We start from the raw sequence: 13,854 nt of genomic DNA on the forward strand, positions 1-13,854 counted from the left end.
ACTGAGTCGCCTCATCAGACCTCGAATTCCGCTGAGGATTTAAGTCAGGGTGAAAGATAGAACAAGTGCGCAGCTCGAATCGCACGAGACTAGTCACTCCGCGCTGGCTGCTCTCGAGACGAGGCGGCAATGAAGACGGGTCTTTCTCGAGCGCTCGTGAGCTCCTCGGGATTCCGGATGAAATCTCAGCCCGAGTGGAACTTCCTGCGGAGTTCGCTTGAAAGCGTGTGGAGTATCACTTAAGAATTTCAGCTTCAGAAGAGCTCATCCTGTTCCTACACCTCGCCTTCACAGAGTGTCTAGAATGGGTATTCCTCGGTTGCGGTGAGCCCAATCGACATATTTTATTACAGAACTTAAGGAAGCTTCAAATATTCCTTCTTCCCTCAATTTCATAGGATTCGGTGATTGACTCTGAGCAGTCTCAAGCGCCCCGGGTGGTGCTCCGCACTCCGAAGTAGTCTCCCGAGCTATATTGATCTCGCATCGCCTCGAACTGTTGTCTCAAGTCAGTTACTGGAAATTCAAAGGAGTTATCCCTTAGAGCGTAGCCGCATAGCTCTATGAATGGGAGCTTCGAGCATGTGTAGGCTGGGTGGTCTCTACCAGTTTTTAAAAACTCACGGGTCTTGTTGAGTCGCTGTCCAGAGGGCGATTCTGTGAAGGAAAAAGTAGGCAATCGAAGTGAATTATCAGGAGTCCAAATTCGATCTGGTCCAGAACTTCAACTGTGGGAGATGCGGGCGCTCACCGAGGAATTGGTTGATGTAATCCTGAAACTGGGAGTTGAAGTTCTGCGCGCTTGCGCTGGCCGCGAAGGCGAGGAGGACGATGGCGAAGAGGATGAAGTATTTCATATTGATTCGAATTTGCGATTCGATTTGTGATCTGGGACGCTTGTCCCGATTTATATAGCGTGACGTTCCGGCAGGTCGGGCGGAGAATCAACTCGAGGGCTTCGTTAGTTACGCCGATCATCTGGTCGCATCTCATGCGGGCGGCTCGTAAGCTGAAGCTGGACCGAACGTCAATTTAATTTCGTCATAAATCATTCTGGGCAATTGATTGTTTCAGACACCTGGGAATCGATAACAGGGAACCTTCTCCTTCTCAGCAGGGAATCGCGAGCTAGTCCAAGCGGTTTCGTTTAGAAACTCGCTCGCGGGTCAACCAGAGCTGATGCAGTTTCCTCATCTGTCCGAGTGGGCCTCTTACATGCAGACATCAGAGCTCCACATCTCTCTGTGACATCAGAGCTTCCACATAATGAGTTTCGGTATGATAAGAATGAGGAAGTCTGAGACGCTTCGGCCCATGCATTTAATGCATTGCATGGGGGGAATCCGTCCGACTCGATGAAGCTCGTACTGGTCCATGGCGATGGCGATCTATATTTGTGGAATCTCGGTAGGGATCGGAATTGGTGTAGTCTCGATCGTGACAGTGAGATCGATGGGGCAGCGGGAACTCTCCATGACGGAAAGCAGAGGCGGGTCAAAACTCAGAACTGATGTGTATCGGCAGGGCCGGGGAGAGAAATCTTGGGCCCGGGGGGAAATCAGTCGCGGGCCCCTCAGTGTTCCCTGACGAGTGTCGTCAGGAACGAAGTATGTTCTCGTTAGTCTGATTGTTGTACATTCGCAGTCAGGTCGCGACTGGAAAATTAGCGTAGATCTTCGCTCATCTGAGATTGGAATTGTTTTGACGAGGAATCTTTCTTGAATGAGAGACGAAAGAACTACGAGCCTGATTCCTAGACCTTGGAATACAATATCATCTGGGATCAGAATTGTTTTGACGAGGAATCTTTCTCGAATGAGAGACCAAAGAACTACGAGCCCAATTCCTAGACCTCGGAATCCAATATTGTATAGAGCTTCAATTACACGCATGGGAAGTTCCTTGGCGCAGAAGATGTACATATATGGTGGCTTCCCGAGCTACGCCCCCCCCTCTCGTCGGGGCTGTATATCGGACCCATTTCCCGAACTTGCCGAGAACCCGCGATGCCTGCTCAATTTGAGAGTTGAGGGACTGGGGGTCTGTTCTCTCCGAGTAGTATTTCGATGGGAGAATCCCTCTTACACAGGCGATGTCGCTGCAAGCGCCGTCAAGATCTCGGGATGATTGACAATGAGGTGCACGTACTGAATTCCGTTTGGATCGTCTGGCCCGAGCTATCAGTTTCATTCACCTGGGAAAGTGTCGACGCTTGCCTTAATATCTATCATCGAGAGCCGAGCTCTCTGCTCTCGAACCGCAACCTCACGATGAATGAACCCGGCGCCACCGGCGAGCCTCCAGCTGAACAGTAAGCCTTGGCACCAAGGCAATCCGATTGCTTGGGCCAGGCTCATACACATGACGAAAAGGTGGTTGCAGAAGTCATGGCTCAGGAATTTCCCCACTCGAATAACGTAGACGCTTGACACGGAGTTCCTGAAGCCTCAGATGCTCGCAGGCTCCATTCGGACGTCTGAAGTTCTTCATTCCAATCAACTCTCTGAACGAGACAGGTTTCGGCGAGGGGTTTTCCCGAAGATAATCACGGCAATCGCTGATAAGATATTATAGACTCGGTATGCAGTCTCCGGACATCTTCGAGGAGGTCAGGGGGATTCCTTGAGACCAGAATCGGGCTTCTTGGAAGCTTCCCTCTCTCGCGATTGCTGGGCAGATCGTCGCTCCCCGGATTATAGCCCATATCGTGCTCTGACGCTCTTGCGCGGCAGAAGATCCGTGACCCCGCTCGCCTTCGCAGAGCTCCCCGTGGGTAGATGCTGTGTCGCAGCAGCCAACACGACTCTGATTGTCCCCGACATCGGATAGGGCAATAGAAAGTCCCCGGAGATTTGCGGCGTCAACAAGCATCCCGGTTCACATGCGGCAGCCTCCTACCGAAGCGATCTGCAAGCGGCGTGGCGAGCATTCGACGCCCAGAATCAGAAAATTCTGAATAAAGTCATTGATTTGCGGTATTTCCGTCGAGTTCTATATCGACCCCAAAGAGTTTCGATAAGAGAGAACATCCGGAAGCTCATCCACGAATACTTTCGCTTGTTTTCTGAGTCTTCCCTACTTCAGGGAAGGTTTAATTCAGGCTCCCATCTCCCTCGGGGGGAGCACGGAGCATTCGTCCCGGAAACGGTTTCTCATGGACAAGTTTGCCTGCAGCGAGGGTGTTCTGTTTCTCCTCACAGCATATACTCTTCGAATGAGAATTCTACCCGTCAACCGGTCCAACGCACTGTGGAAATCAAGAATCCTCGGCTTGCAGAAAGATCGCCTATTTTCTTTTATTACGGAGCCTCCCCCTCAGCGGGGCATATGTTCCATTCAGATCTATGGTATCATTAGAGGATCGAATCGAGCTGGTCTCAAGCAGAATGAGAGCTACCTCTCCCCCCGAAGTAGTCCATCGAGCCGAAACGGTCCCGCCAGCTATCGAGCTGCTCCCTTAGGTCGGTCACTGAAAATTCCACAAGATTAATGGCATGCGACGTTGGCCTATGACCACATGAGACGATGAGACAGTCAAGTCGGGCATCGAACTGAATGCTGAATATCATATTTTCGTACTCACGACTTCTATTGAATCTTTGTCCAGCAGGAGTCTCTGCAGACATAAAATCCGAAATTAATAATTCAGGATTGAGGTGGTGTACGACGACGTGCGAAGGACATAAGAAAGAGCGCCATGGCGTGTCGACGGAATACAAAGGAACAGATACTGACCCAGGAATTGGTTGAAGTAATCCTGGAACTGAGAGCTGCCGCTCTGAGCAGCCGCACAGCCGACAAGAGCAATGAAGACAATGGCGAAGAGAATGAAGTATTTCATGTTGATTCGAAGTCGCGATTCGATTTGGAATCAGTCACGCCACTCCCAGTTTATATAGGGCGCTCTGGCGACAGCTGAGACGTTTAATTGATCAACAGACATCGAGAATGAGATCTGTCACTCTAGAGCCTTATGTGCGCCGAATTTTGGGAAGCAATGCCTGTCGTCGTGGTTTTCTGCCTTTGTGAATCAAACGAGCTCAACTCCACACCCAGACGGAATGAGTGGCAGGAGGTTCATTTGAAGGAGGTTTCGCGCTTGACAAGCAGACACTACACCGCACCCACCGACGCGCATTTTCGCGATGAACTAAATTCCATTGACTGGTTTTCGCCTCGGCGGCCGCATCGTCTGCTTCGCAACGAGGAGTTCACACCGCCGGAACAGAATCATAATAGGTTCGATCGAGAACGACAACGACACGATTCTAGTCCAGCTCAATCTCAACGCTCATATACATCGCCGTCATGATGCTGCTTTACCGCTTCTACTTCAAAGAGATCGTCCACCCGAGTTCGCTCTCGACATCAATGGAGACCAGCACCTTTCTTCCGCGCAGGGACCTCCGATCGCAATGGTGCAACGAGAGGACCGGGATGTCCGTAGAAGACAGGAGCCTCTGAGAGTAGGCTCATATACAGGACATCTGATGCCGCCCGGAGATTACTAATCACCGGTGGCTACACCTATGATTACAGGGTGAGACGAGGCCGTCGACGATCCTCGAATTAGTGTCGGTCATGGAGCTTCGCTTCACCAGGAAAGGATCGAGTTTAGCATGGACCTGAAGCCCAACCAGACATTCGACTTCATCCTCATTGCGGCTGTCAAGGAAGAGACTTACCGTGCCTACTATTGGAGCAATTCCTTGGAATTCGAATCAGTCCGGAGGACTGTTCCATTTGAACACGAAAGGAGACCGTGATTTCTCGTACGCAAGGCTACGGATCGAAGATGATGTACCTCACGTAGATCTTTCTGGATTCGGGGAATTTTATTCATTTCACCTTCCCTCCTCCAGTGACTCCGCTCGATATTTTCTGAGGGAAGCGGACGAATCGAGGAAACAGAATCCGACTACACTTCGTCTTGAGAATCAACACATGTCATGATCGCATCAAGCTTCGCGCATCCCTCAACAAGGCTCATGAAGAAACTCGAGTCGACGCACAGGTAATGAACTAGCATTGTTTCGTTCCCCCGCGTCATTAATTACTTCGCCGCGCCAAGAGGTGTTCAGAGTTAAGGAGGTTTCTTTTCAGGGTGTAGAAACTACTTCCTGAAATCCGACACCGATTTTCGTGTTGCGACGATTCTCTAGACCAAAGGGCAATTTCACACAGGAACTCAGACCGGGGCTTCACCGCTCCTTGCTGCGGAACATTAATTCCGACCTCGTGACTCAATGTTATGATAGAAATGATCCAAAAACACCAATCGATTGCTAGCTTCGTGTATTCAAATTGATCGACCCTCCCTAGTGGATCGCTCATTCCACCTTTTTGCTGATCCCTCGCGGAGTATCGCTGCGATGATAATCTCTCCGATCCCGTCCAAAAGATCGCAAATCCAGTGACTCCGACTTGACAGTCTAGGATCTTCTGGAGACTATCAAAGTTCGAACGACCACCGTCGACATTTCGAGAATACGGCCTCTTAGGTGATGGACGGTGTCACGGTGCGATGCCTCGGCAGCGGTGCCAAGCACTAAAAATAATCGATGTCGCTTTTTATCGCCCTCGTTTCGAAACCATCTGCAGGGTCTCCGTCTCCTCTTCCCAGAGGCTCACAACGGTGCCGCGTCCATCAAGGATCATAGAGCTGGCACAGAAGCCTCGTAGAGAAGCATAGTACCTGATAATTTGCAGGATGTATATTCCGACAGCATGAGAATTCGAAGAATATTCCCTAGTCTGTTGAGGCCTCCACCAGGAAGACCAGATTGATGGAGCGGATTCAGATTCCGATTTCGTACCTGAACATTGTGACAGCAATGATCCGTACGTACCAATTGATCATATTATCAGCTCAAAATTTCGCGTCCAGACTACATGTGCTCAAGGTCGATCCGCAGCCATGACTACTTGCGCTCATGATTGGTGTTCTGAAAACAGGGGCTGGGACTTTTCGATCCGCTCCGCGGCCGAAGCAGAAAGCTATGGGGAGAGTTGACTCAAATACGCACAAACATTTATCTGAAGTCTTCCAGAATTTCCCATCAGAGCCACAAATATTGTTCAAAAATATTCATCGATAGATTCTCCTTCCGGATGTTATGCGACGGGTACTCTGCTCCATGTCAGGAATCTCATGACCAGATACTTCTTTTTCAGGAGCAGTAGAGACTCCGAAGCGCATTCGACGCAAAATCGCATCAAGACCCACTCCTGGACGTAGCCCGTCGAACGTTGCCCGGCTTTGGGCCGAAAACAGTCGGTCGTCCACGGTGACTGTGCGCTTTTTCGAATCCAGCGAAGATGATGAGAGCAATTGGAATCGACCAGGTTGCTCCGTAACGATCGAAGAATCACCGAATTCGTTCTCACGGGTCGTAAGCCGAAAATTTGCAGTACAGGTTCCGAGGAAGCGAAGTGGATCCCTGTGCCAGGGAATCGCGGGACCAGATCCTTGGACGGCGAATCGCTGGTCCCAACTCCCAACGACCGGAAACCACGGGAGCAAAGATGACGCTTGCGGAAAGAATGAACTTGATTCATCTTCATTCGAGTAGATGTTTCGATACGCGATTCTGAGGGATGAGGAGTGGAGAGGACACAATCGGTACGGCTGTAGGTCGTTCGCGTACACGATACGTAATATACCTATATACGCGATGAAGCGGCAGCTTTCCGATTCAAAATATCATAGGGAAACCGGATCGGAAGTTCTCCTCTCACTTCGATAAAGTGAAAAACGAAGCTCACCCCGCATCGCGTGGTGACTGGTCCGAGATTGCGCATCTATGCTGATTCATGAGTCAGCGACGAGTCACCATGTGAGCCCAGGAATTGGTCGTGTGAAACTCTTGGCCAGTACGCAGATTCCAGGCTTTTGAGGTCCATATGATATTGACCGACTCTGCTCGGACTGGATCACAGAAGACATTTCATTTTTTTCCTCTCCCCCTGATATCGAAAACCCAGGAAGGTCTTCCCGTAATTTGCAACCCAGGACCTTCTGTAATCGTTGGCAATGCTTCCCGATGAGCCTATCAGCTCCCCGGAATTCGACTCAAGACTCTACTCAGGCGATTATAGGGTCGTGCTAATGCTCTCAGACAATCGAGAAAAGTGAGTCGCTTTCGTCCACTTGTGACATGAAAGAACGCTGCGATCCTCGCAACGCCTTTCACATGCAGCTAATTCCAGATGCTATCGCTATATCCATATCCTGGTCGTGCTGCTCGTGCTCAGCTTAGCTTTCGTGGCGCTGGTGCACCGATCGGACCCCTCGGGGAGCTCCGACGCACACTTGGAAGAGACAGGTTACACCGTGAGGGTAGATACTGAAGCGAGAAAGATGACGCATTGGTGTCACGATAGGGGCGGACTTCTAAGCTCTTCCGAGATATATGGTTTGCGTCAAGTTATTTACGCGACTGATGAAGCCGCATCCAGATTACTTCGAAGTGGTGCCTACAGCTACCAGTATACGGTACAATGAGGTTCCCGAAATATTCTTTAGCTGAGCTCGGCACTCTCATCGGATCGCCAATCTCAACTAACCAATCGGATGTCAGCTAGAAGTAGGTTTCGAGCTCACCCTGAAGAACCGTGAAATATTCGACCTAATTTTGATCGTGGCCACTCGGAAGTCGGAATATCAGGCCTTCTTGTGGAGCAATTATGACGACTTCTATTCAATGCGATTAGAGCAAAACATTGTCACGCCGAGGGGAGAAGGAGCTGGAATGAACATGTACGCAAAATCCATTATTTTCTCCGCTAAACGATTCATGCATCTGACTCAGCTTCGATCATATCCCCCGATGAAACTGCTTCGATCATCTCTACAAATGTGTGTCGAGATGGATGAAATAGTCTATGTTCCAATTCCGGTCATTTACGATATGATCCCGATTGTCTCGCTCATTCCCTAGAATCAGTGCAAGGGAAATTTTGGAGAAGATCAGAGAAAATCGAACCGCGAGGCCTAGCCGGAACCCAGCTGATTATGCTCAATTCTCGCCATTCTCGCTGACAGCAGCGATTCTGCGCGATCGTCTGTACATGAGGAGCTCAGTCAACGGCAGTTCATGCGAGACTCACCACGAATACGCAGTAATGAACGAATCCCTGATCGGAGTCTCTTACCCCTCATTCTCTCAAGGAATATCAGCAGAGCTATCATTCAAGCACATACTTTCCAGGGTTTGAAGACATCATTCCAAAATCCGATACCGATCTATCTGATGTTCAGGAGGCGGGGCATTCTAGTCGAACCGCCGAGCGGCTTCAGAATCGATGTCCATTGTGGATTGCTTCGCGTGTATACGGAATCCTTCCATGTCGACCAGTGCTACCTCGAGGATAAGCCGAAGGTTGCTGTAGACTGCTGACATTGTCGGTATGACTGTCGAATAGTCGACGTTCATGAGACGCTTCAGAACTTCAAGACCTGCATCCCAATCACCGGTGTTTTCCGGGGACAGAAGCAAGATCGCGGGCGACTCGCGCAGAGAATGTTTCCATGTCGCCCACGGCAACGGAGGGGTGTGAAAAGAGGCAGGATTCTCAGATGGAAGATATTTCTAATTGATGGAAAGCGATGTGCCTAATGGTTCAATACCCAGATCCTCGCCCTGGAAGAGAGTGCTGAAGCCTCTTCAACTGTTTCTCCTCCATCGTGGAGAAGAATGAGGGTCAGCCGACGACATGGGTACCTGACTCGATCATCGTAAATAAAGGCTTAGACCAGGGGTGCGTGGTGCATAGCTTCGGGGGTCTTGAGGACCATCCTCCCAATCCAAACACGTATGGCGGGCCGAAAGCATTATTGACGATCCGTTTGAGCGGTAGTCGGCATTCCCGCGAATTTCAGGATAGAAGTCGCGGGCCGCCTGGAGGCACGCCGAGGACGCGCTTCGTGCTACATACATATATGTATTCTGCTGCGTGGTAACTCGCCAAATTGTATCGATGAATCATGCTTGGGACCTATGCTCGCCGATGAGCGAGCAACGATCGTATTCTATCAGCGATCGAATTTCGCCCGAACTTTTAACTAGCTGATATCTATCAGAAGGACTCCGCCCCCTCGTGACGGCAGAATGAACCATGTTCGATGAGATGAACCGCCGGGAATTAAGAGCTTTTCGAGTATTGGATTACGAACCATGATTCCGCGCAGCCGTAAAGCCAGCAATGGAAAAAGGCAGACAATCCACAACCGCAAACTACGTCGGTGCTTCCAAGTGAGCGCTTAAGATATTACGAGTGCTCGATCTCGCAAGAGCTACTTGACAGCCAGTCTGACCTCAGCGGGTCGGGTGGACTTCCTCGAAACTTTCCGTAAGCTACAGTCGGGAAGATGCTCGAAGCTTTCCGGATACTCTTCATTCTCATCTTGGGTAGGTTACTCCGCAGCAGGTGATGTCCAGGAGCGATGACGACTCCGTCTGCCGGTCATCTTGCGAGGGGACGATCTCAGACAGAGCTGATGAACTGACCCCACATCTCTTCCGTTTCTAGCATGGCCCGCAGATGTCGAATGTATCGAGGTAAATGTGGTCATCACGCCGGGAGACTTACGGTCTGGAGCGAGCGGCCACATCCGCGAGATAGGACTCTTCATTCATGGTCTCTCGGAGGACCAGATCGTCCGGACGAACGTTGAAATTTTCGAAGATCCGTCGCGGACTAAGCTTTCGACTGCTTTTCCTCTTGCGAGCAAGATTGCCGAGAGACTCGAAGGGTCTGTCAGAGTGCTCAGTGGACTTAGCCTGAAGCCAGTGAGTCACCATGCGTCTGGTCCAGTCAGGCATTGCGCCGATCCGTGCGAAGAGCATCTTTTGTCATGTAGAGCTTTGCCCTGACATTGATCCTGGGTTTCAGCCAGCAGTCGCGGGGGCGTTAAAATTCCTCTTCTTCGGTTCCCGGGTCCTTGGGGGTTTCCTCTTCTTCTGCCCTCATATATTCATCTCCCTTGTAGTTCAACTTCAGACGGGACGCAGCTCTTTCGGGGTGTCTAGGTTTCTACGTAGATGTCTCATTGGAGACAAATGATTCATCGTCTAATCTGGCGTCGAACTGTCTCAGAGTCCACACGCACTGGATGGAAGAGCAAGTTGACGAAATCGGTCAGTCAGAGTGGCATAGTCTCTAAATCGAGCTGGAAGATTTGATTTCGGGTATCCCCGAATAGGAGATCCTCTCTCATAGCCATGCCTAGAGAGTCTGCCCCATAATATTACTGTTTCAGGATCCTTACCTTTCGTGAGCGTGTCCTTCCCCGGTACCCACGACGCTGGTTCCTACAAGAGAGCTGATCTGGTGAAAACATTCTTGGATTACTACTTCTACTCCCAAGAGGAAGACATTTTCAGCCAACTGATGCTTGGCGCGAGATTTTTCGATCTGCGCATAGGCTTCACTCCCGATCAGGGTGAAAATCGTATGATTCCCAATGAATTAGTACCACGTAGTAGATTCTGGTAGTCCCACCTAGGCACTCCGAAAGGAACGGCCTTTCAAAACCTTTGATGATCATTATGATGTGTTCTTTCGGTCTTGAGTCGGCTCCTCGGCAAGGTTTCCACCGCAAAGGTCTGCCGCCGCGCTAATGCCACTGCCTACGCCGCGCCGTCTCCGTCCTTTTAAGCTTCAGATTGGTTCCACATCGTTCATTCGTACTTCATCACGTCAAACAGAGTCAAAACTGTATTCGAGGACGTCAGAGACTTCTTGAAGCTCTATCCAAACGAAATAGTTCTGCTGGATATGCATCGGTTTCCCGTGGGAAATTGGGATGATGAAACATTCACGCTCTTCGCTGAACTCATTGAAACAGAACTCGGTATGCATCTCGGCTCTTTTCGGTCGGAAGTTGATACTCACGCCGAACCCAGTCTGAGAAACAAGATACAATCTCTCCTCACCATTGAATTTCCGTGAGCGAAGGTTCCCCTTTTCGTTCGAAGACTCGAGTGACCTTCCTCAGTTCCATTACCTCTAGGACCTTGGATAATTCGCGTCGATCCCTCGGTGAGAAGCCTCGAGGAGGTCCTAGCAACCGGACGTCGCGTGCTCATCACTTGCAATGACGACTCCTTCCTATCTGATCTGTGAGTTCTCCATACACATCTCCAAGCTTCTGCGCGTCTTCGCCGAGGTATGGCACATATGTATATTCATTAGCGTACCCAATGGAATCCGCTACGTCGCCGGCGTCGCGAGACTGGTGGCGTGCTTTCGATTCCTAGTGCCGGTATCTTCTCTCAGAATTCCCTCGCGGAACAGCAGGCTTGAGGAATCATTTCACAGGTATTTCAAGGGTGTGGTGAATGTTTGGGCCAATACCGACGAGGTCACCCAGCTCCATCAATATTTCGAAGGAAATCTACCTCGGCATTTCCGAGGAAACCGGCTCTACTCGGCAATGGCGGAGTTGACCCCGCAAGGTGAACTCCCTGCTTCGAAAGTCACGAATGAACACTGATCTTGGGAAAACACAATGATTAGAGCATGAGGTCTGCTGCTTTCAGGGATTCTGCCATTCATATTCGATACCTACGGCGGGGGTCTTCGCGGCATGGCAGATAGGCACAACTTCGAAACGATGCTGTGGTTCAGGCACGATCGCGATCTGCGTTCAAACACGACGATCATCGCGATGGATTTCTTCGCGAGCACCGACATCGTCGAGATTTCCAAGCGTATCAATCTTGAGAGAGCGAAGGCTCAACTGACCGGAAGAGCACGCGGAGCCGTGTAGAATAATTCGGTCAGGAGCTATGATAAGATTCCCTAGCAAGAAGTAGTGGGCGCCCAAGGCTCGATGCGGAAGCCGTCGTGGCGCTCGATCGCGTTTGTGAAGGACTCCGTCCATTGTTTATTCCGGGCCGTGAAGTATATAAATATCCACTTTCATGAGGAATACCGAGACCGAATCGAAATTGACTCGTGAGAGCTCGCTGCTCGCAAGAGTTGCTTGTCCGTTCTTCGACATCTCGCTGCTCGTGATCGAGTGAGTAGAAGGCACATAAATCCTTAGAGCTCGGAACTTCAGGCAATAAGAAATGCAGAAAAGAGCAGCCAAAAAGCATTGAAAAAACTTGGAATAGGCACCAAAAGTAGGCTCAATGGGCATGATAGGCAGGGCAAACGCCGCATCAAAGCGTTCGTCAGTGCCGTTTCATGAGGAACTTGCGTAGTATTCCGGTGTATCACTCACTTAGTAACCGATACCGGTTCGATAGCAGCAATTCAGATCATCGAAAAAAATGACATTCAAGCGCACCATTGGATTCTATCGGAAGCTCGATGTGCTCGTGAATCATGGGATCGCCGGCTCTATCCATCGCCGAATCTCTTCTTAGACCCAGAACTCCCCCAGGCAATCCGGGAATCAGCGTCTCGGTGCTTCCAGGGGGCTCTTCAGGCACCGAAAACCTGAATAGGCACCCCCGATCGATACGCGTCGAAAAATGCTGCCATAGGCTTATTCCGCAGGATGCCTGAACTTCCGAGCTCTAAAGATCATCTATCATGATAGAGCATGCCGAACACGCTTTCTTCAGCTTAGTAAAATGGAATGCAGAGAGATTTTGCGGGCGGGGGGCTTAGCTGTAGATAGACTCCCGAGCTCTTCCTGGAGCGAAGGAAGTAGTACGGCTTACGATTCCAACGCTACTCGTTCGGATCACTCGCCCATACGGATCGCCATATGAATACTCGTTGAAGGAGAAATCGTGTAAGAGGATAAACGACCCTCCAGGGAGTATATTCATTGATATATTGATTCCAAGTTCTGCTTCTGAAGAGAATAGCTAAAACAAAAGCAAGGACAAGGGAAACTCCTCTCGTATGGCTTCTTCGGCATGTGGACTCGCGATCTTCGGAGGCTGATCCGATACCGCGATCCTAAGTTTATATCACAGCAAAGAGATGGTAATGATAATTCGTCACAGGTCGAGTACAACTCGATGAGTCATGAAACTTCTCATGCTCCGTGCAATCTTATTCAACTTCGCTGTCATTCTGGTCTGTTCCATCGAAGGAACGTCAGGTCAGACAGTCGGTGAGTCTGCCTCCGAGTCGGGTACGATGATCTCGAGTCAATGACAGTCATGAGGGATGGACCGCATTCGCTCTTTCATAGCGGCCTATAATCTGGATATCTAGCCCAAGACCTCGATTTCAGGTGAAAATTCCGCTATAGAGGGTGAGAAAACCAATTATACGGCACCGACGGCGACACGTATTCTCAGATCCACAGTTTTGGCTCGAGGGAGCCACTGAGGAACATGCTAATGCATTTCAGTGCCATCATCAAGCAGCTCCATCTTCTCACCCGTGTCCATGCTCTGTGAGTGAAAATTGAGCTCCATGAGCCGGAGTCATAGAAGCTACGAGGCAAGAGGGAAGCGTGGCCATGAATTAGGGATTTACACTTCTGCGCTGGGATAATGAATCGCCTTCGAAACTTTCCAGTCGAGGATGTGAATCGGATGATGCAGGATTCCGTGAGACAAATCGGGCTCCGTCTTTGGAGACTTCGTTGATAATAATGAATAAATCCTCTGCATGAATGCATGAGCCTCAACACCAAAAGTGAGCAGAGTGCCAGACTTGATCCTTAATCTCGCCTCCGCGCGAAGAGCATCGCAGAGAATCCATTCCAAGATCGTCATCGCGGCGGAACGTCGAATCACCCATTCTTATGGGGGCATATATCAAGGTCTTCTGGTTTTGTCCGTATCGCTGGTTTTCGCTCACGATCCTCTCCAATAGGATCGGTGTCGGACCAAGACGCTCGTCGATTTCGTCTATCAAGGTGACCGGAACCGGCAATCC

At 50.2% G+C, this 13,854-nt stretch overlaps 1 protein-coding gene across 1 annotated transcript; it reads left to right on the forward strand.

Moving 5' to 3' along the window:
• Window positions 1–9,218: 9,218 nt before the first annotated feature.
• On the forward strand, window positions 9,219–11,907 carry LOC100900477 (uncharacterized). Its single transcript, XM_003739279.1, has 9 exons — window positions 9,219–9,254; window positions 9,322–9,410; window positions 9,532–9,791; window positions 9,992–10,139; window positions 10,262–10,453; window positions 10,661–10,855; window positions 11,015–11,123; window positions 11,323–11,459; window positions 11,544–11,907. Exons 2-9 carry the CDS (start codon window positions 9,371–9,373, stop codon window positions 11,771–11,773), a joined length of 1,311 nt encoding a protein of 436 aa, XP_003739327.1. The 5' UTR covers window positions 9,219–9,254; window positions 9,322–9,370; the 3' UTR covers window positions 11,774–11,907.
• Window positions 11,908–13,854: the final 1,947 nt, after the last annotated feature.

This window comes from Galendromus occidentalis, unplaced genomic scaffold, assembly GCF_000255335.2.
Source record: "Galendromus occidentalis unplaced genomic scaffold, Mocc_1.1 scf7180000076488, whole genome shotgun sequence".
In the NCBI taxonomy this organism is placed as follows: domain Eukaryota; kingdom Metazoa; phylum Arthropoda; class Arachnida; order Mesostigmata; family Phytoseiidae; genus Galendromus; species Galendromus occidentalis.